General features: G+C 39.8%; 1 protein-coding gene across 2 annotated transcripts; it reads right to left on the bottom strand.

Annotated features, from left to right (window-relative positions):
- Positions 1-284: 284 nt before the first annotated feature.
- ZNF711 (ZFX family zinc finger ZNF711) lies at positions 285-21,607 on the bottom strand. 2 transcript variants are annotated; one of them, XM_026703020.2, is made up of 9 exons: positions 21,358-21,607; positions 17,150-17,251; positions 15,790-16,317; positions 9,740-9,898; positions 9,144-9,290; positions 7,602-7,739; positions 6,112-6,159; positions 5,367-5,510; positions 285-3,175 (listed from the first exon to the last, which is right to left on the bottom strand). In XM_026703020.2, the coding sequence occupies exons 2-9, from the start codon at positions 17,232-17,234 to the stop codon at positions 1,998-2,000; spliced, it is 2,427 nt and encodes an 808-aa protein (XP_026558805.1). In that variant the 5' UTR covers positions 17,235-17,251; positions 21,358-21,607; the 3' UTR covers positions 285-1,997. The 2 variants fall into 2 exon arrangements, with proteins under 2 accessions (XP_026558805.1, XP_087797110.1); XM_087940984.1 differs by lacking the exon at positions 9,144-9,290.
- Positions 21,608-23,527: the final 1,920 nt, after the last annotated feature.

Below are 23,527 nucleotides of genomic sequence, written 5' to 3'. Positions count from 1 at the left end.
AACAAACTGATTTTTTTTCTACTAGACCATTGTACTGTGTCTTTTTAGCCATTTTAAAATAAATAATCACTGTTGTAAGTTTTCTAATTACTGCAGATGTAAGAAATAATTGTTTCATGACACTTGAAACTAAATTAACTTTATGCACTGGGAAGAACCTTGAAGACAGGTTTTTCTTGTACTTTTGTGTAATAATAATCACAGTAAGCAAGAAATTTTAAGTACATAAATTAGGAGTGCATATCACCTGATTAGCAGCAGAAAGGAATATAAAGGTTCTTGAGTTTGGAGTGCAAGAGATGCATTTTATTGTATGCTCATTACAATGAGTAACACATTTTAAAATAATAATCCCACATAACAGTGACAATCTTATTTTACAGCGTGTACATCATTTTTACAGCCACATAAAACACAAGTAGTTTCCTATGGTTTCCCAAAGTTAACTTTCCGAAGGTTGGAAATATATATATAAAAAAATTATTCTCAAGGAACTGATTCTCATCTGGTGCAAAAACAAAGTATGAACATTATCTGAAACACAAAACCACAATATAGTAGCATGAATGAAGTAAAGTTACAATTTTATCATGTGAACAGCTGTGTGCAAACATGAAGCAACTTAAAAACGGGTTTTTTTTAAAAAAAGGACACGTATGTATAACATTTATGAAGGTTTTTTTAAAATTATTAAATAGCCCTAGACCAGCTTGTTATATTAAGCGGCATTTTTGCAGCATGCTAACACAAAGCATTGTTTAAAAGGGATGCGTATTTCAAATGTATACACTGTAAACTGAAAATCCATGTCTGCTCTCAAGTGGCAGCTTACTGTTCGGATTAAATACTGCATACATAACTTCCATACAGATTGAGAATGCAAGTTTATAGCATGGTATATGTTTCGTAATGAATTATTTTAAAAGGTGCAATTTTTGTTTCTATATTGATTTTTTTAAAAAATTAATAGCAAGCCAGGGCCATGGATCCTGACTCGCCAGAAACACTGCTTTTGAAAGATTCTCTAGGATTTTTCCAACGGCTGGCGTTTTTCTACCTCGATATTCTCTCTTAAGGACGGTTGTGAACTCACAAGAAAAGAAAAAAAAAGTGCCCCATAACTGCATCTATCATTTTTTTCCACTTCTTTTTTTTAAAAAAATGTTGGTCAAAAGTTACTTGTAATCGTTAATATATGTGCCGTATTAAACATTCAGCTGTAGTTTCAGGTAAAAAGGGAAATTATGTACATACATGTTTCGGTCCCTAGCACCAAACTTTTGATCTCGGAAAAAAACATAATGCTGTATTTGTCAACATGATAATCCTGTAGTAAAAAATAGATTAGCAGCTCTGAAAGAAAACTTTGGAAATTGCTCAATTGACAACGAAAGGGAGAAAACAAAAGGTTTTACCTATGAAATGTGATGATTGCTTTAAAATGGGGAAAAAAAAAAGACAGATCTTAAAAATTTTGACCCATTTCTCGAATACTATGTCCCAGCACAATTTTCTTAAAAAAAAAAAAAAAATTGTAAGGACTACATAACTGACTTCTATCTAACTTCACTGTTCGAAACTGCTTGTGGTATAATTTTTCTAGCAAAAACAACTTTGAAAGAACTTCTGGTTTTCATTAAGGTGACAAATGGCGTTATTGATCTAAAGAGTTACGGGAATTGGACTGATATTTTCGTTCGCTTCATAATGTTTTGTAACGCTTTCTAACAACAGAAGACGTTCAAGATCTCCTGCAGCTTTCCCAAACATTCATCATCTCTCTGTGTTTTATAGTGCTTGTTAGGTTCCTAAAAGCAACAATCATAGGGCTATGAGATACCCAGTCGACCGTAATACTTGTTTTTTGTTTTTTTTTTAAAGACTTTTAATACAAAGAATGCAAAGTTATGGTTTAAGATCAAGCTTTGAAACCAGGAGAAACAGTTCAAGAGAGTTTTTCCTTCCCCGTATCGCATTGTCTTCCGCGGCTCTGGGTGCTACACGAGAGCTTCTTTGTGATGCCTCATGATGTGCTGGTTTTTCTCCGAAGGCCTCCGGAAGCCCTTTTTACAATACTCGCACCTGTGAGGGTAGTCCTTGGTGTGTATCGAGATGACGTGCCGCTTGAAGCCGGAGGCGTCCGTCGTGCTGTATTCGCAATACTGACACTGGTAGACTTTCCTCCCGCTGTGGGTCTTCATGTGCTTCTTGAGTTCCATCTGCTGCCGGAACCCCCTCTTACACCGTTTGCATTTAAAAGGCAGGTCCTTGGTGTGAACGGAGAGGATGTGCCCGCTGAGTACGAAAGGATCGGAAGTCTTAAAATCGCAGTGCCGACACTGGTGGATTTTTTTCCCTTTGTGGGTCTCGCTGTGTTTTTTGAGCTCCGAGGGCCGGTGGAAACCTTTCTCGCAGACCTCGCACTTGTGGGGGAAGTCCTTCGTGTGCACCGAGATGATGTGCCGCTTTAGGTCGCTGGAGTTGGTGCTCTTGTGGTCGCAGTGCGGGCACTGGTGCGTCTTGTGCCCCTGAAAGAGTTCCGTGTGCTGCTGCAGCTCCTTCTCGTCGGGGAAGGCCTGCGGACAGTGTTCGCATTTGAAGGGCAGGTCTGTCCCGTGCTTGGTTTTGATGTGCGTCTTCAGGTTGGACTGATCCGCGCAACGGAAGACGCAATGCTGGCACTGGTAAGGCTTCTCCCCTGTGTGGGTCCGCATGTGTTTTTTCAGCTCCGAAGGGTGGCGGAAGCCTTTCCCGCATTCCACGCAAACGTGGGGGAAGTTCTTGCTGTGAACTGCGAGCAGGTGCCTGTTCAGCAGGCCTTGCTCCGCCGTTTCGTAGTCACAATATTTGCACTTGTACAGTTTGGGTTCTTTATCCCGCAAGATGAGTTTGTTGGAACTCAACGGGCTGGCTTCTCGGTAGCGCCTGGTGTACTCGGTGAATTCGTGCGTTTTGTCCCCTTTGTTGATCAGCTTATGGCTCTCCAGGTGATTGTGGAAGCTGACTTTTTTGTTGGTTGTGAAGTCACAGTCTGTGCACTGGTATTTCTTCTTAATCATATGATCCGGATGGTTTTTCATATGCCTTTTCAAGAATCCCCTGGATTTGAATTTTTTCCCGCATATGTGACAAGGATAGACTGTCAAGGGCTGTCCGTCGGGACCTATTATAACAGCTGGTTCAAACAAACAGAAAGAATTATGAAATAAATTACGTACAAATTATTGTGAAGTTACACAGAATGCAATAGCAACATAAAAGAAAGCAAATCTTTCAACAGCAAACCAACACACAATAGAACTACTCAGAGGTAAAAGTTTTGTTGAATTAAATGAGACTTTACTTCTAGGAAAAATATGTATTAGTTTGCAAAAAGTGACAATCAAAATTCTTATAAAAATTGACAATCCTCTAAGGGTAAAATCACGTTTTAAATGATACCGTAGTTCTATACAGCTATAAATGTTGCAAATGTACCTAGGAACTCATTCCACTAAACAATTCAGCATATTCCCAATTCTAATCCTCTAAAATAATCTATAGTTTATATTACAGAACAAACTTTTAAAAATTTAAATTTAAAGAATTAAGACCTATCATTTCAAATCAGTAATTAGTTTTGAAGTTTTCCCAAAACATGTATTAGTTTATCTATTCTATCTTCTTTAACAAAGTTAATTTTCTATAACCGAATGTTGGTTTAACACTCTTTTCCTATTCTACAAAGAACATATTGTATTTACCCTCCAAAATCTGACATACACAATTTTTAACACAATTGGGGATCTCCATGAAGGATCAAAAGTATAACAGAGGATCGTGGTCAAAGGCCCCTCCTTTTGACATGGTGCAATATCTGTGTGGATTATGATACTATGACTGTCATCTTACCTGTTTCAATGCTACCTGCAGATGCTCCTGGATTCATTAAACATTTAAAAAAAGACACATCTCTTGACTAACATCTTTTTTCTATACATTAATAAATGTAACTATTTGGACTTGCACATAACTTAAAAGGTATTGGACTAAAATACACAATGGTTGGAAAAATGATTAAATAACACATAGATCTGAAGCCTGAAGTAGTTTTACTAAGAATGGTACCAGAAGGCTATAGTAAAGAAAAGACTTATTTAATTATACATGTTTTAACAGCAGCTACAATTGTATTTGCGCAAAACTGAAAGAGTGGTAAGATACCGATAGAGGGAAAAATAATTGAAAAAATATTTTAATACACAGAAATGAATAGACTGACACTAGAAATTAAAGAAAAAGAAGAATCTGAATATTATATGGTATGGGATTTGTTTTATCAATGGATAAAACAATATCCATTGTTATAAAGCAATAAGAGAAACTAATGTAATAGACATATTAGATTTCATTTATATTATATATATGGGAATGTGATTTTTGTTATGTTGTTAAGTTTAATAAGAAGATTATTAATAATAATGGTTAAGTAATTTGAATATGTACCTAATTGACATACGACTGAAATGGAATGGATTTTTGTATATAAATTTAAAAAAAAATACAAAAAAATAAAAATAAAAAAATAAATATAACTTGATGATCTAAACATTAGATACCCTCTATTCAATATGTAATTTATTTTCCATTATAAAGTGAAAATTTCTATTGAGCTGTGCACATGCATTATAGGTATCAGAAAATGTTGTTCTTTCATTTGCAACGTAATTGGCTCCTAAACAAACTATTTAAAAAGCTCAAGTTTAGTGTTCTATTTATGCTTTCAAGAATGGATATTAAATATAATTTAATGATGGCTTTGCATGTATAAAACAGGAAAAGACAAATGAATTGCCTCTTTGTCATTTCCAAACATTTCTTCTATTTTGACTTATCAGGCTGGTAGCAGCTGTTGCAGGCTTACCAAGTGAAAAGTATGGTATAGAAATCACCTCTGGCTTAAATTCAAAGACCGTTTTGAAACACTACTTTTGTTTGCCCAATATAAAATTTATAAAAATTGTACCCTTTCAAGTTTTTAAGAATGTCTTATCAAGCAAGGTGGTTAAAAGTTTAGGGGAAAACATGAAGGAGAAAATCATGGCCTGTAATCAAAGCACACATGTTAATTAATAGGGTATATCCTCAAAGAGACGGACGGGGAGTCTCACAACAAGAAAACTTGCTTTTACCCAAAGCAATTGGTAGTAGGTTATACTAAATAGTTTCAAAACTTGCTGGGAAGATGATAATAGGAAGTGCTTAAGAGACTGTACAAAAAAACCCCTACTTGTTTTTTTGCCAAAAAAACCTCACAGAAGTCGAAATGTTAGCTTTGTTAAAAGCTATATTTAATTGAACAATAACTTTTTAGAAAGCTGTTTTACCTGTTTGCCATTGGCGGGCGTCACCTCTTCTCCTTTTCTTAGTCTTCTGCTTAAGCAATCTGTTCGTATTAATGCTGTCACAGATTTGGAGATACTGAGTTGTGTTACCATTCTTGTTCTCTAATCTTGCATCCAAGTTTGTTCCTGGAATGAAAGACAACATCAGAATATTGCAAATAAGAGTTTTAAAATACCTGATTTACAGAACTAAAGCCAAAAGCATTTACAGAGCCTTTGATGTGTGAAAGGATTCTATTTTATGATGCCAGAACCCCAGAGTCCCTTCAAACTTCTCTTTAATGCAAGGGTGTCACACCCGTCAAGCATCAAGTGACATATCGCGACTTCCCCCGCCTTGCTAAACCAGGCTTGGGCATGGCCAGCATGTGATGCATCTAGCCCGCGAGCTGTGAGTTTGACAGCCCTGCTTTAATGCATCATATAGAACGCAATAGTTTACTGCTCTTATATTTGCATTGTATTTTGGAATTTTCTCAGATGAAGGAAAATAAGTATTTCACTAATTGTTCTCATATTTATTACCTGATATAGTGGCACCCATGGTTGCAACCCTCGATAGCTATATTAAAGTATCTCTATGTATTAATAGCATCTGTATGTATTAATATTTCCTCCCCCGCCCCTTTTCAAATTTAAGTTATTCTCAAAGACATAGACTGCTCTGTGTTATGTAGCAGAAAGAGCAATATTTATACTAAGCACGAACAATTCTTCATCTTCTCACCTGGTGTTTGACAGTCTTCATATTTCCTAGGAAGTCTTCTATCATCCCCTAGAGGAATAAGCAGTTTAGTGATTTAATTCACAGACAGTAGGGATGTGCCATATCTATCATTCTGGGAACAGAACATTCCCAAGAAGTTCATTATATTCTGTTTCTCTTCTGGAACGTGCTCCCCCAGAAGTTTTCTGAAGCTATTTTTGGGGTGGGGGTAATTTCTGGTGTTCTGGATGCAGTCCAAGCCCAAACTGGGCCCTGTTTTAATGAGAGAATACCAGAAGACTGTCCTTGCAATGGCTGACTGGATCTCCTTGATCCAGAAGAAAAAGAAGAGGTTTTGCACACACGTAATAGTTTGTGCGCTGCTACAGTAAAATAGTTGAAAGAGAAAACAAGGAGTAATTCATTGCCAAAACTTTCTTTGTAAGGATTCCAAAGAGTGCCAAGCAAAACCAAAACACAATCGTGTATTTTGTATTTAATAATAAGGTTTCCTGTCTATTGCTTCCAAGAAAAAAAATTACGCTTTGATGTCCAAAAACCCACTTTATGCTATGAGTATAATTATGTCAGGCAGATAAAACAGCAACAAGTGGCCTTCAGATATTCTGTTTATAGTATCATTCTGTTTATAGTATCATAAACAGAAGTCAGTGCATGAACTAAACAAACCTGCCTGGCAACCTCCAGCGTCTCTTTCATAAGGAGTATACACATAGATACGCACACCCAACATACACAAAAGCACTGACCCACAAGACCAGCATCACAGACTCTAACAGAGCACCCAGGATATCGGACAACACTTTTGGTTTATTTAATAATTCTCTTCTGGAAGGCACTGAAGACCTGGTTCTGCCAGCGGGCCTGGGGAACCCAGAGCGGGATGGAGCCCATTAAATGGCTCATGTGATCTTCTGTCACTGGGATGGGAGGTGGGGGGAGTGATTTTATTATATTAATTTATTTGATTCTTCTTACTAGTTTTACTGTTTTAAATGTGGTTGTATACCTTGTAAAACCACCTTGAGTCATCATGGGCGAACAGGCGGCAATATAAATCAAATAAACAAACAAACAAATAAATATTCTGCGCTCCAAACCTCATTGTTTATATGACACTGTAATTATAGCTGATAAGGTCACCTGCTTTTATTATTTGATATGAAAACAGAAAAGAGGAAGTCCCAGGATTCGAAAGAAATTGGGGAATTAATCACTTTCTGAAGGTTAAATGTTTTAGAACATTTAAATGTAACAAAATGGGTGGTTTGAACAAAATCAGAAGGCCTTATTTTCTAACACCAAGAGGTCAACCGGAAGATGTCAGTCACCAAAAGTCAAGTTTGACTTGAAGGAGGCTTGACTTTAGATGAAAAGAGATGGGATAAAAAAAAAAAACCAACAACCCTCCGTGACATGAGCAAGGCTCTAGAAGGAGTAAGTGGAGTGAGGAAAAGAGATCGAGTTAAAAGAAAAAAGTCGCTTCATACCATAAGCAGCAGCCCAGGCAACTGGAACAAAAGTTTTATTCACACCAGCATCTTCAAGCTGTGCATCCGGAAGTGAGTTGGCTTCCTCTTCGCCAACAATTACCTCCATGTAAACTTCATCTGCTATTTCAGCACAGCCTAGATGTGATTTGAAAGGAGGCGAAATTAATTATTTTGTTTATGTAGCTACTTTTCATAAGCCTAAATCCTAACCGTTAAAAATAAGATGGAACAACATCAGCAAGTATAGTGGGCCCATTTGGCCAAAGAAAGCTCAGGGTGGTATTGGTTGGAACCGCGCAGAAGAGGCCTTGCAGTGGATAGACAGGGGCTGAAATGAGGATGATGTAATTACTTTATCCTAGCTCAATTAACATCTACTTAAAACCGCTGTCTGGATTTGTATGGAATAAATCACCATACAAAATTGTTCTGAATCAACTTTTCTACTGTATTATTAAGGCTTCTGCTGTAAGCATATTTATTTTTTTTAAAAAAAACCACAAATACTTTTAAACAAATCTGCTTAAAATTATGGTGCTTTTATATTGCAGAAGTTAAGGATAATTCCTAAGTAGAAAAGCACTATAGTAAAGTGATTTTTAATTCACTCACAATCATATAATTAAATTATGCATTTTAAAATATCATTTTAGCACTTAATATTTTCAAAGCAGTTAATTGTCTAAGTTACACTTTACAATACTGTATGTAAGCCAATAATTTGGCTACTGGCTAGCTTATCTATCTAGATAAGTACATGGCTGAAATAAAACATGTAATGGAAACAATCATAAGGTTTAGATTTTTAATATTAAAAATGGGTGGTATGGTAGAGGACAAGAAGGCCTGGAAGAACATTGTCCATGTGGTCATGATGGGTCGGACATGACTTTGCAACTAACAACAATTTTTGTCTAAAAAAATGAAAGTTACAAAGACAATACTCTTAGATATCTTGGTAATTGTGTTATGTTCTTATCTTGCTTCTCACTGGCTTCAACATATTTTAAATACTGAACAGACAAGTAAAATATGCAAACTACTGTCAGAAATTATTGATATTTAGACATTAACATAGCGTTAGATAAATTGGAAAAGCAAAATAATAACAGTGAATACTGACAATTGGCGAAGCGTACATAAAAGTATTATCTTTGGTACATGTAGAACTAAATACTTTTCTTCAGACATTTCACAAAACGTATCTGGCATTGCCAGTAGTTCCATGTAAATGTCAAGAAATATATTATTTTCTGCCAGTCACACATGCAAACAGATCAAGTCAGCCATGAGGCAACATCGTATTTATTAGGCCACAGTTTTTGTCAAAATGTTTTTTGCAATTGCTTGTATTAAAGCTTGTGTAAAAGTGCACATAACTCTTTTCTACATGCAAAATTTGTCATAATTACAGAGGTGGGAAAGATGAGAAAACTTGTTGACTTGTTAATCTTCTGAAACTTAGAATGATCGTTTAGTAATGGAGAGAAATTACAAAATTGTTTACTTAATAATAGCAAAAAAGAAAGCTGTCCTTACTAATATCTTCATCCTCTTGGGAGGAATCCTTAACAGCCATATAAACCATCTTCTCTCGCTGGACTCTGCCAACGCTGCCTTGCTCTAGAACTCCAGCTACAGAGTGTCCATTATGAAAATCACTCTCCGTTACAATCTCTGTTCCCCCTTGAATAGAAAAAATAATATTCAAGTGGTAGACTTTTAACAAGAACAGTAAAATCTCGCTATTTTTCTTCTGTGTTTGGGGCATAACAGGAGTCAACACATTTTTAGGGACAACAGATAATAGGATGGTCTTAATCTGTTAAGCACTATGACACATTTAAACGCAGGACGGGAAGGAAAAAATAAAGATAGCCATCCAAGGCTTGGGAACACTAAAAGCCTCTAGAAGAAGATGGGTGGGAGAGAATGGGTCATTTCATGTACTGCAGTTTGAAATCTATGGGCCAGCTTTTAGTTTGATTTAGTGTCTGCCTCCTTTAAACTGGTTGGATGGAAACTCTAATTAACAGGAACCATTACAAAGAACGATTTAGTTTATGAAAATTAGCAGACAAGATTTTATTTAACGTTTATGGACTGTTTCATGGACCTATGTTTAAGATACATACCTATCTCAACGTCATCCTCAGCTTCGGCTTTAAATATGTAAACTTTAATAACTTCAGAGCCAAATCCATCATCTTTAGATACATCACCGTGTGAAACTTCAGTGCTGATTTTTAGAGGAGTATTTCCAATGTGGTCTAATTTTTCCCCAACATCATCCACTAAAAAAACAAATAAGAACCGAAGTTAAGTTTGAAGCAGAATATGAAGAAAATATTCTGAGAATCTTAGCTCATTTATGCAAATAAGAACTTGGCTGCATTAGATGCTGGCATACACACCAATCACTCTGCACTTGTTTAATTTCTGAAGATTGTACATGGTATAAGTATATCCACTGTAACTTGATAATTTATTATTTTAGTAAATCAAAATGATTTCACCATTGGAAAGAATCAGTTAAGTATGCTGTAGAAATATATCAATATCACAATGTCTGATTAAGCGATTAAATAAGGCATGGGTATTTTGCATTGCTTGGGTATTTCGTATTTAATTGGTCTGCATTTTAGAACGTATAAGAAATGAGGGATTTACCCATGTTATAATTTTTTGCTTTGTTTTTTAAAAAGGAAAATCATATTGGTTTGACCTTTGAAAAACCTGCAACATTTCCAGTAAAGTGTTAGTTAATGTTTATTCACACAGACATCACTTCCTTTACATAAGAAGGTATTCCACAAGATGAAATTATTACTGATGCAGAATAGTGAAACTGAATGAATTGATGACGGGTCTATTTTCATTTTGGGTCGGGGGTCAGAAAGCAATAAATTACGCAATCTCTTCCGCATTTCTTCCCTGCCCCTTAATCAAAGTTAGGTTTAACCACACTAATTTTAATTTATCGACAGAGGTCTTTCTCAGTCAAGCATGTTAATCGATTCTCAACAGGATCTCTTGTTTCAAAATGATCCAGAAATAAAACTGAAGGTACCGAAGTAAACTCTTGGGAGGGGGAGAATATATTCATATTGGAGAAAAGAAGAATGCTTTGGGCCTACTCTTTACTTTTTGACTCTTTCAGACTCTTCTATGATCATAGTCAAGAGCAGAGTTTCCTTTTAGCACCATTAACAGTACTACAAGATCCACATGATTTATCTTAAGAAAATTTAATAGAATTTACTTTTGCTGGAAGCTGGAGGAAAGAAATTGTTTTAAGGTTGCATTTCCATGCAATAGTCAGCTGGATGACAAGCTCTTTTATAGGTGTTAGTTCTTTCAGGGAAGCAAGCAAAGATCAAAGGTAAATTCTTGCTTTTACACAAATATACAAACATTTTTGCTTTATATGTGCCCGTATTGCCTGGTGCTAGATGTCATTTAATGATACCTGCTAAAACTGCTGCAGTTTTGGGTGCCACTGATGAACTTGTATTTCAGAAGGCTGTAAACTGGTCAGAACAATGCTGGAGCTACTGAAAACAGAACTAAATAGAAATTAAAAAGCTAATCATGTCACTTTTTTTAAAAAAAGTTATCAGTATCACGACTCTTAACCATTACAAAATTAAACTCGTATGACTGAACTCAGTGTTGCTGGCATTTCCTAATGAATTTTTGAAAAACAAAAGCTAATAAAATTCAAGTCGTTTGGCCCAGGCAACCTCCATATCTGAATTTGCAAAAAAGCTGTTTCACAGAGGCTTACAAATCTTCCTCCCTCCCTCAGTTTGCAGACAGACAACATTAAGCACACAAAGAGGTTGCATACTGAGATCGTAGGGAAATGCTGGACTGGTAGGTAGATTTATAAACAGGCAACAAACCTGTTATTTTAATAGGAGAGTTAATTCACGAGTGGGATTTGCTTTTGGGATATGTCGGTATGTACAGACAGAAGGAAGGATTTTTGTTGCTAGCACAGAGAAAGGAATCTTTCAAATACTTCTCTATCTCTGAAAACTTGGTGTAATATTTCTGAGGGTTTGACTTGACTTTTTATGTGCATGCGTGCGCACACACACACACACACAAACACACATAGCATTCCTGCCAGGCTGGGCTTAAAGATTTTCTCGAATTCTCATTCATACACAGGAGAGGGGGAAGAGTCACACCATTGCGAAGTTTCAAGCAGTGCTGTGTAAACTGCCCATCCAAAATATTTAAGAATGGATTGCTACAAAGCGCTCTTTTTTTTTTTTAATGGAGTAATCTCTTGAAATGTTTGAAATGTTACATTTTCATTTATTTTCCTCTAAAAATAAGAGTGCAGAGAAACATTTGGAATGTTACAACGATTCTATGCAACATTGGATAGGGATACGCAAATGCTGTTGGCCTAATAAAAAGGATTCCAGACAAAACAGTGAAGCATTTAGAAGAAAGATGTAGAAAAACAAAAATGAGAAGGAAAAATAATATACATAAACCTATGAAGGTTTTCTCTATTGTATTGTGATAGTTTCCTTCTTCCAAGGTTTAAGGTTTATTCTTCTATACATCCTGTTTGAATAACAATAAACCAATTGTGCAAATTCATAGTCACTGCTTTAATCCCATTCATAAAAATATCAAAGAACAAGGTTCTTTTTATGATTTCTAAGGTATGTCAAATGACTTAAAACACTAAAATAAAGTCCCCAGAGTCATTCATTTACCAAATTAATTAAACTGAAAAGAATGGGAAAAATTAACATTGCAACTCCATTTAATTTCCCATTTACCATTATTCTGACAAGTCAAGTTGTCATTAATTATAAACCTTAGTTTCAAATTCTGGCTTATTAGAAAGAATAATCATCATATTAATGAAGACCCTAATGATTCCCAACCAAAATAAAAACTGCAGCTATAACACACATTAGGATAAACTGCAGTACTTAATACACAAAGTAAATCCTATCTCCCTAAAACACATTTTTCCAAATATCAGTAAAATATCATGCCTAAAGGGCATCAGCAGAAATATTGCAATGGATAATATAACACTTCCAAGTCTTCAAGTGTGTCTTGTACTAAACAATACTGGCTAAATAAAATTCTTTAATATTAAATGTTCTCAATACAGCAGGAACATAATGCTAAGGCAATTTATCAAAATGCAATGATTTCAACTTGATTTTAGCTATGACCCATTTTTCTAATAACTACAGATAAAACATGGGAGGGTATATACTTTCTAGATTCACCTATCTGATCACTGCTGAAAGTTTATGATGCATATAACCCATAGGGACACAGGGAAATGTTGGAAAAGTATATATTGGAACAAATACTATAGTCCTGGGGGAGAAGCTGTAAATAAAAATGGTGATATATACTAAGAAACATATTGCATGTGTCAATAATGCTTTCATATATGTATATTGTAATGCACTACCTTTAATCTCAAACTTGATATCTGTTAATTTTATATATATATATATATATATATATATATATATATATATATATATATATATATATATATAATTTATTTACTTATTAACATTATGCACCATTTATTCAAGGGATTCCAGAATTACCGTATTTTTCAGACTATAAGATGCTCTGAAGTATAAGGGGAGGAAAACAAGAAAAAAAAAATCTGCCTCCCAGCAACTTGCCTCCTTGCAGCAAATAGCAAACAGCCTGGTCAGCTTCAGCACAGCCTGATTAGTACAAGCAGCTGAATGTCGGTTAGACTGGCTCCCCACAATCAGCTGTTTCAGGCTGCAGGGATCGTCATTGCCTATTGCCGCCTCCGCGCACCCCGTTTTTGGCCCGTTCTGGGCAGCGGGGATTGGAACGGGCCAAATACGGTGTGCACGGAGGCTGAAAATTGCTGGGAGGCAGAAGCCGAAGGGTGGGAGGCGGTAGGTGGGTGGGTCTTTGGCAACATTCGCTGTATAAGACGCACAGACATTTCCAGCCACTTTGAGGGGTGGCAGAGTACAAAAAATACAGTAAATGTATACAAGCTAGATATAAAACTCATACGTCAATGCATTTTCCCACCTTAACAACTTTCTGTTAAAGAAAATACAAAATGTGGTTTACAGACTTCAACATAAGATTTGTAAACCTACAGGACAAGTTTAAAAAAACGTTCAACTCCACATTCATTCTTAACCAAATTATAATTCCAGAATATTATTTCCTGACCACACATAAACTTGAGGGAAAAGCCCAATTATTTCCTTTGATTATTAATGTTCTATTATTGTGATTACCCAGGCAATCGTAAGGAATAATTTTCTGCAGAAATAGTAAGGAATATCCACCGGCAAAGAAAAAATTATATGGAAGTCTTAACCACCTCTAACTTACCTTTCTTAGCTGTTTCCAGGTATGAGATGTTCAGATTCACTGTGGATTGCCAGCTCCCCAATTCATGTGGTGTCTCAGCATGCACTATGCTGGTGATATCACACCCACCATAAAACCATGAGATACATGCCAAAATTTACAGCTGTGCAATTTTATTTTATTTTATTTTAAAAATCTGACTTTCCTAATTGCTTTCTCAGAAGGGAACAGAATAGGATTTTACTTATAGCTGTAGCAGACTATGCAATGCTGTATTGCAGGGGTGAATAACTTTTGGCCAACGTGTCAAAATGTGGTGCAACCGCTCATTTCAGGGCCCATTTCTGCCGAGCTACAGTATAGAGTGGCTGTAAGCCGCATTGTAACTCTTGTGCCCTGGGGACTGGTAGCAAAATACTCCACCACCGTGCCCAACTGTGCTACTGACATGATTGAAGGCAGTGGGATCCAATTGGATGCAGGCAAGGCCAGCCGGTTAGCGAGGGAGGGGAAATGTCTCAGTGCCGAGAAAAAGTTGCCCACCCCTGCTATACTGTACTGTAACAGATTCTTAAAAGGAGGTGGCAGTGGAATATTACCTTATCCCTAAAGGACAGCTCCAGGGTGGCTCTGTAGTGGGTATAGGATCACCAGCATGTGCATGCAGTATCATCCTATGGCTCAAAAGCTAGCAATCCATTGTGGGTGTCTGAACATCACAAACCTGAAAAACAAAAACAAAGGAGGGCGTTTTATGTTTTGTGCGACTTTCTTTTCTCCACACTAAATTGCTATTTTTCCTGAATTATTGCCATCGGTCACTATCAATCCTAGATCATGAAATTGCAGAGCTGGGAAAATTCCCAGGATCATTAAGTCCAACCTTTTAGGGAAAGAGGTTTAAAAATGTACTTTTTTAAACATGGACCTTTTTTTTTTCAAATACATTTATTTTATTTGGAAAAATATTCTCTTTACTTCAAAAGCGACCAGATTAGTCATGAGCGAACTGTACAAAGCTTTCACTCTTTCATGGGTACGAAAAATATTATATTCTTACCATAAACTCTTTTGACTGAAGTAAAAAGCAAAATTTCATCAGTATGACAGATTTACTATTTACAACACTTCACTTTTAGGAGAAAAGTAATTTCTATTTAATATGTAAAATATCTATTTCTATAAAATACAAAACAATTAAACAATGTAATAGTTGGTAGACTGCACAAGCAGAATGAAAATATTTTGCTGGAACAGTCCTCAAATTAGTCACAATTTTCATTCTTTAATATAGAAATTTTTTTGTTTGTAAATCATATTTATGGTTAAACAATAATACAGAAATAATTTTTGTGTTGATTTTAACCAAGGTAAAGAGATTTGATGGCTGTTTTTTCATCCTTCTTTCCTTTTGGCTTCACATATTTAGCTATTTTAATGTCAACCACAGTTACTTTTGTAGCCAACTTTCAACTATAGTTTTTGTTGTTGTAATACTACAAGCTTAACATACTTGTAAACTATAGTTAAGGACTGAAAAAAAAGAAATTCAAGTGGAAACTGATACAAGCAATCAGTCCACCCATGAGTACAACCATTATTCTTAGCTGAGACAATATATGCAAGCTTAGAATTGTTTAAAAGCCTAAACATTTCCAATTTCCTCTTTATTTCTTTTACCAGCTCGTTTGTTAACTCATTTATAACGTCTTACTTGAAACAACCAAACCCAGCATTTCTACACAATTACATCTCTCGTTGTTAAGTCACTTCTAGTCTGAGTAGATGATTTTATATATACCTTTACTTCACTTACAAGATATCATTAAATAGTCTTCAGACGTGCTCTTGCTATCGTCATCATCCTCAGTCTTGATGGTCACTGTGGATCCAGGAACGGTGCCGGCTGCTTGAATCACAGTTTCGGTATCTGAATTCGTCACAAGAACTTCAGATACCATCGTGGGGGAATCAGGCCCTGATACCGAATCTTGAACCACGTGTTCCAAGTGTCCATCAGGACCCGTAACAAGATCGGCTACGAAAACTTGATCGGGCACTCTAACAGTTTCGGTGATTAAATCAGAAGTTAAAACGTGATCACTGGTATCTAATGCTTCTTCAATAGCAACATCTGCTTCCAGGACAGATTCAGGTACGATCACACCTTCCGTCACAACGTCAGTTTCAGTTATGATATCAGGTCCTTGGACAACTTCAGCTGCCAAGCCATGGTCAAGGGTGATCCCGTCATCTGTGACAACGTCTGAAACCAGTACAGCTTCAGGGACTGACACCACAATGTGATCTCCATCAATATGAGCGGTACCAGCCATTCCAGCCACTAGGAAACAATAATGTACGAGGAAGCATATTAATACTTGTTTTCAGGTCGAACCATTGCATATTCCTAAGGAGCTCGTGAATACTGCACGTGCATCCAAATTATTCTCTAGCTTTCCAGTATATTTATCATCAACTTTAAAAGATGTAATAACAGAATGCTGCAGCTAGATGCAAATATGACAATAATTGTTGGGACTCAATTAGTCTACTAGGAAATACCCGGCCTGCAGGCTAGACTGAGCATTTTAAATATTTGTGTTAGAAAGAGCACTTAAGACTTATATCCCGCTTTACAGCCCTCTCTAAGCGGTTTCCAGTGTCAGCATGTTTTCCCCAACAATCAGGGTCCTCATTTTACTCAATCTCGGAAGGATGGAAGGCTGAGTCAACCTTGGGCTGGTCAAGATCGAACTGCCAAATTGCAGGCAGCCGGCAGTCAGCAGAGGCACCCTGCAATACTGCATTCTAACCACTGCGCCACCGTGGCTCAGCTAGAACGTTAGCTGCCTTCTAGGGCCAAGTGTATTCGAATTAACTTGATTTCAGAAATTTAATACAGTGGTATTGTTTAAAATATTTGGCCACATTATCAAATTCAGAGGAATGATTTCATTAGCGGGCACTATACTTCCACACCCGAATGTGGTTTTCTTTGTAAGCATGCATTGGAGAGACAGCAGGAAGTCAACCCCACGAGCCTGTCCAAAAATAAACCAAATCCATGTCAATTTTGGCACCAATGCTGCAGATTATTCATTTACGAATACAATACACCTGATAAGCAAATACTTTAATAATAATAATTTTGTGTGAGTATAAAATGGTTTTACCAAAATCCTGCATAATCATAGTGTGAGGCATTTTGGATTCTTGTGTCTGCAAGCCAAGACTTCCACCACCTGGATCCATAATCATTGAGGCTCATTCAAAAACTGAAAAGGGAATTATACAGAAATTACTATTTGTACTAATACCATGGATGCATTCTGTAAATTAGCCCATTTGAGGCACGTTGATTCAAAAATGGTTGCTCTGTGATACACCATTTCACCCAATTTAAAATTACAACCAGACACGAGAATTTTCATAGTATATAGACACATAGACGAGTCATATAATTAAAATTCTTGAGATAAAGTTTGCAATATTCATATTTATAGTTGTGATCATGAAAAGTCTGTTAATATATACTAGAATACTTGAATGAAGCCAATTTTTAAGAAACAGCCTTGAAGAAAAGGTACAGCCTACATTCAATCAAAGCTTTCATCTTTTTTTAGTAATGTGTATTCTCCTTTATTTTTAAAATAATAATATAATAACTCAAGGCGGTGGACACATCCAACACACCTTCCTCCTCTTATTTTCCCCACAATAACAACTCTGTGAGGTGATTTAGGTTGGTAGTTTCTGGCCCAAGACCACCCACTCAGCTTTCATGGCTGAGGAGGGACTAGAACTCACTCTCCCACTTTTTAGCCTGGTGCCTTAACCATTAGAGCAAATCTTATCTGAGGTATAAAACTTTGGTATACATATAATTTTATATAAACAGCTTTAAGCTGTAATATGTAATAAATTTGCTTATATTCTATCTTGCTGTACATGCTAATTTCATCCCAAATCTTCTAATGCATGTTTATGGTTAACTGCAAAACTGTGGACTGTTAAGTTCTGTTACTCTAAGATAGCACAGCAGAGTACAGCACTGCACCAATAGGAGTGAGATTTCGGAGGACTGGGTTGTTTATCAGATCAAAGCAAGCATTCTTGAAATGTTTTCTTTGGAACACAAATGCATGGGGACTCATTTTAGTCTAGATCTTCACTGAATATGCATAAACATCAAGTTAGAGATATACATGTGCAAGTGATGTTCACAGCCAAAATTTCTCCCTACATCAAGGTATTAAAATTATGTAAGGGCACATAATTAACTGAAAGGAGGGACAAGTGTCTATAAAGTCTATGAAATGCCTAACTGGAGAGGACTATTGCATCTGTGACTGTTTCTGATGTCTTCTCATTGCAGAATTTTTTTAAAATGGGGGCAACCAGGTAAGGCTGCCATCAATTAGCCATTAAGTCTGGTCTGGTCAGCATGGAATTGCTGCTCAGGGGCTCTTTGCCCAGTCCTGATTAACAGCACTGCACTCTATACCCGTGATGGCAAACCTATGGCACGTGTGCCAGAGGTGGCACCACAGAGCCCTCTCTCAGGGCATGCAAGCTGTCACCCCAGAGCGCACCTTCCACTGGCCAGATGGTCTTTGGGTCTCTGCCACGCATGCATGAGGGGGAGTAAAGCACATGGGGCAACGGGACATGGGTGCAGGGGTCATGCGCACACACAGGGGGGGGTTGTGCATGCTTGTGGGGGAGCAAGGCACATGCACAGGGCACATGCGTGTGTCATATTTTGGGAGTACATGCACATGCACTTTGGGCACTTGGTGCTAAAAAGTTTAGCCATCACGGTTCTATACCATTGCTCCAATTTTTTTAATGAAGTGTAAATACTCCAAAACACATCTTGAAAAATAAGTGAAACAATTTAGCCCAATTCATCCGCTTGTCAATTAGACTCCCAGAGTAATTGACTCGATGTGTCTTTCATTAAGGATTTATTCCCTGGGGGGGAGATCCCAAAGGTGCTTTTTCCAAAAGGCAACTGGATTTTCTTTTCTTTCTTCTCTTCTTCTGTGCCATATACGTGGGTATATACTTCATTTATTTATTTATTTATTTATGTATTTATTTATTTACTTACTTACTTATTTAGTCATGGTGACCCTTTGAGAACTATATGCAACGAAATTTCATTTTAATGTATGCCGATTAGTGTACATTGAAGTGACAATAGTTATTATTGTGTTCTTTCTTTCTCCTTTGAAAAATCATTTGGCTTCTCACCCAAGAAGCTTCTTCACTTCTAACTAAAGAACTGGAGTTAGAACTGATGAAGCTCCTTGGTTGAGGACTGAAACTTTTCAAGGGGGGGAGAACCCCCCAAATCCAGTAAGCTTTTGGTGGGGGAAACAACTTTGGGACAACCATGATGTGGATGATTGAGAATCTCTGTAGATGGTCCCTGCCAGGGGAACTGGGGCGAGGGAATCTGCCTACCTGGCAACTACCATATTAACTGGATACTTTGCCCTTTCAAGCAGATTCCAAGCACTTCCTCCTTCCCAGGACAAGATACGCCAGGAGAGACGCAGGAGGGCTGGAAAACTGCCCTGGATTCTATGGAGATTCTCAGTCACCCAGGTCATGGTTGTCCCAAAGGTGCTTTTTCAAGAAGCAACTGTGGACTTTCTTTGCTTTTCTTTGAAGACGTTTTGCTTCTCAACCAAGAAGCTTCTTCAGCCCTGACAGGACAGTGGAGAATGGAAGGATTTATATTCCCTGCAGACAGCGGGTCATTTCCATCCTGTATCCTTAAGAGTCACCTGGTTCCTTGTAGACTACAGTAACCAGGAGCACCACTCAGGTGACCCTGATGACACAGATAAACCTCCAAGTGGCCTCAACGACTGTCTAAAAGGATGCAAAGCAGCGGCTGTCTGCAAGGAATATAAATCCTTCCATTTTCCACCATCCAGTCAGAGCTGAAGAAGCTTCTTGGATGAGAAGCAATACGTCTTCAAACAAACAACCCCCCCCCCCCCAGAAAGTCCAGTCACCTCTTGGGGAAAAAAAAGCACCTTTGGGTGCCCCGGATTGGGGAAACGATCTTTTCTTTCGCGTTCAAAGGAGAAGCTTTATGCCATGCACGGGGTGGGTGGGTGCTGTTCACGGTTATTTCCCCCTCTGGGAAGCGATTGAAGCAGCAGATTAGGAACCGCGGGAAAAGGGCTACTGCAAGCCCGCGTTGGACAGAACAAGCCCAGCCGCCCAACATCTGGCTGGCATCTGCACGGGGGGGGGCGGCGGGAGGGAAAAACAGGCTGGGGCTCCTTTGGAGGGAGGTGGGGGCAGTCCCCGATACAAAGAGGGCGTTCGGGACCGCGCCTGCGTCATGCGGGCTCTCCCGCCCCCGCCCCCTCGTGTGCGCGCGCGCACGCTCGAGCCATCAAAGCCCCCCCGCTCTGTGCGCGAGCGAGCGCTTGAAGCGAAGGCGGGAGACGAGCGAGAGGAGTTGAGAGCGAGCGCGCGCTCCACGCCACCCTCCTCTTCCAATCAGCGCCCGTGATGAGCAAAAAAAAAAAAAAAAAAAAGAAGCCGCGCGTTTGCAGCCCGAGTCGGTCAAAAAGGGGTGGGGTTGTACCCATCCTTCCCCGGGGCGGTTGTGGCGCGGCTGAGGGAAAGAGGGAGGGGAGGACAGGGAACCAGGCGGGCGAGAAGGGCAGCGCGCGGGGGCCGGAGCCAGACGGGCGCTTCCCTGGGAAGCGGCGGCGGCGGCGGCGAGGACGGCGCCTGCTCGGCTCCCCTCCTGCTTTTGGAGGCGGCTGAGGCGCTGAGGGGAGTCCCGGGCGGGGCTTTCCGCCCCCGCCTTGTCTGAAGGAAGGGGACGACGGGACGTGTGGGTGGAGGGGGGGTCACAAAAAGGGGGTGGGGGTGGAAACAGATGGGGGGGCGTAATGGAGGGGGGGGCTTTTCCGGAGGCGGGGTTGCGGCGGCGATAGTGGGGAAGGCGCCGGCGGTGGTTTGAGGAGGGGAGGGGAACGGCTGCGGCCGGTGTCGGCCGCCATTTTACGCGCCGCCATTTTCTGGCCCGCTCTGAAGCCGGGGCCAGCCAAGGCGGCGGCGGCGGAGGAGGCGCCCTTAAACCCCTCTGCAGACCGCCGGGGAGGGGCCGAGCGGCGCCCGGGCTGAGGTAAAAAGCCATCCCATTCTTGGAAGAGGAGAAAAGAGTCGTCCGCCATTGAGGCCCGGAGTAGGCCTCGGGGCGCGGCCTGGGCCGGGGCCTAAGCGGCCTGGCGCCCTTCCCTCCCGCCGCCGCCTCGCTTTTCCGTCTCTCTGAGGAGCTTCTTTAGGATCCTCGCCTCGTCGCGACCGGCGGATGGGCCGCCCCCAATACCCCCCACCTCCTCACCTTCGCCGGGCGGGCTCGGACCCGAGCGGGGGTGGAGGCCGGAGGACACTCGGCCGCCTCGGCTGCCAGTTTTCGGGGCCTGGCATTCGAGGTCCGCCAGGTCCGAGGCCTGCACCAATCACAGGCTCGGGCTAGGAAACGGCAGGCGGGCGGGAGCGCGCGCGGCCTTCTCCTTCGCCCGCGCGCGCTCCCTCTTCCCCCCCCTCCCTTGTTTCCCCCCCTGCGCCGTCCTCGCGAACAGCCGGAACACGTCACCCAGGCGCGTCGTCCCCTGGGTTCCCTTTCTCCCCTCCCTCTTTCCCTTTGAGGGAGCATGCGCGCGGAGGCGAGTGAAGCTCGGCGTCGCCCGCATCTTTCCCTGAGTCGAAGGGAGGGGGAGGGGGGAGGAGAAAGGATAGCGGGCGAACAAAAGCCAGGAGCGAAAAACACCCGGCGGGAGGGGAAAAAAAGCGGGAGGGCGGCGCGCGACAAACAAACAAAACAACCAGCGGGCGACTCTACGGGTATCGTCTCACGTCGAGACCATCCCCGGAGGTGGGAGGGCAGATTTCAGAAATGCGCACCAAAAAAATGCAGTGTTGCAATGCTTTCCCGCTCGACTTCAATAAGAGTTAATATTTTTTTAAAAAAAATGAAGTGGCCGAAGTCCAACTTTGAAATTAACCTTTATCTTTTCCTAACCACCCCTGGTCTCATCGGATTCCTGTTATTCTTGCAATGAAACGTACAATTAAAGTACCAGTTTGGTTCTGAGCGTTAGTCTTGTTTCTCCCGGGCAACGCAAACAGGCATTTTCCTGGGTTTGAAAGAAGCATCAAACTCACCACCACCCTCAAATTCAAACGACCAACATTTGAAAAAGAAAAAAAGATTCACCCATTGAGCCACAAACAGCAAGATTTACCATCTTTTGTTAGATGCATTTCCAAGTTGCAAAGGGACTGGACTGCATTTTCTAACATTCCCACCATTAGATTTGGAAGTCTCAGGAAGGGTGAGAGAAAAATAAAAGTTTTGTTAGGAGCAAAGACCAAGACTCCTTGCTTCGGGCTTCTGTATCTTTAAAATGCTGTGCCCCTTTTGTCTTTCTGCATCCCAAACTTACAAAGAGCAGGGGGAATCACAAACACACTGCTAAAGTTTTTGACCCTGCTGCTAAAGAGAGAGAAGAGCAGAGAAAGGCAGACTGAGGGTTTCTTAAACCTTTTGTTCTTAGGGCCCTTTCCCGTTTTTAGACAAAACCTCCAAAAGAGCTTTTGTTTGTATGGGTTATAATCAATAGTTATCCTATCACAAATTAAAATGATACTGTAGGAGGTCCCCCCTCCCCTTTTCTTAATAGTCCAGGGCAGGTTAGCACTTAAGAGATAAAGAGCTTATTGAAAGAAGACAAGTAGATAGTTCTATTCATAAACAAATACCCTCATCCAAGAGCCATTCTTAACACTGGTACTATTCTTAACACTGGTACATCACAGGGTTGTGCGTTGAGTCCCTTACTCTATTACTCTTTACGTGCATAACTGCATTCCCACTCACACTAGTAATACTATTGCTAAATTTGCAGATGATATAACAGTGGCGGGACTCATCTGGGGAGGGGGGGAGGAGTCTGCCTACTGAGATGAGGTGGACCGGTTGCTTTCGTGGTGTGGAGACAATAAGTTGGTCCTCAACACCAATAAGACCAAGGAGCTTATAGTGAACAGATCACACATCCAGCCCTTGCTTATCAATGGAGACTGAGTGGAGCAAGTGGCCAGTTTTAAGTTTCTGGGTGTTACCCTAAAAGAGGACCTGATCTGGGGTGCCCACATTGCAGCCCTGGTCAAAAGGGCCCATTAGAGATTATACAACCTGAGACTTCTCAGAAAACAACTGAATGAAAAACTGTTGGTGACCTTCTCCCACTGCACCATAGAGAGCATCTTAACTTACTGCATATGGTTTGCCAATTGCACAGGGGCAGATAGGAAAGCACTCCAGAGGGTTAACGTCATTGCCCAGAAGATCCTTGGTTGCCCTCTCCCCTCTTTGGAAGAGCTTTATAGTTCCCGCTGCCTTAAGAAAGTTCAAAACATCCTCAAAGATCCATCGCATCCTGGAATCCTTTTTTAAATTATTACCATCTGGCAGATGGTACAGGATAATAAAAACAAGGACAAATAGG

The sequence above is a fragment of the Pseudonaja textilis genome, chromosome 12 (assembly GCF_049901715.1).
Source record: "Pseudonaja textilis isolate UNSWEBS1 chromosome 12, rPseTex1.2, whole genome shotgun sequence".
In the NCBI taxonomy this organism is placed as follows: Eukaryota; Metazoa; Chordata; class Lepidosauria; order Squamata; family Elapidae; genus Pseudonaja; species Pseudonaja textilis.
The sequence above is the reverse complement of the archived record's forward strand: the minus strand, read 5'-3'. Positions and strand labels throughout refer to the sequence as shown.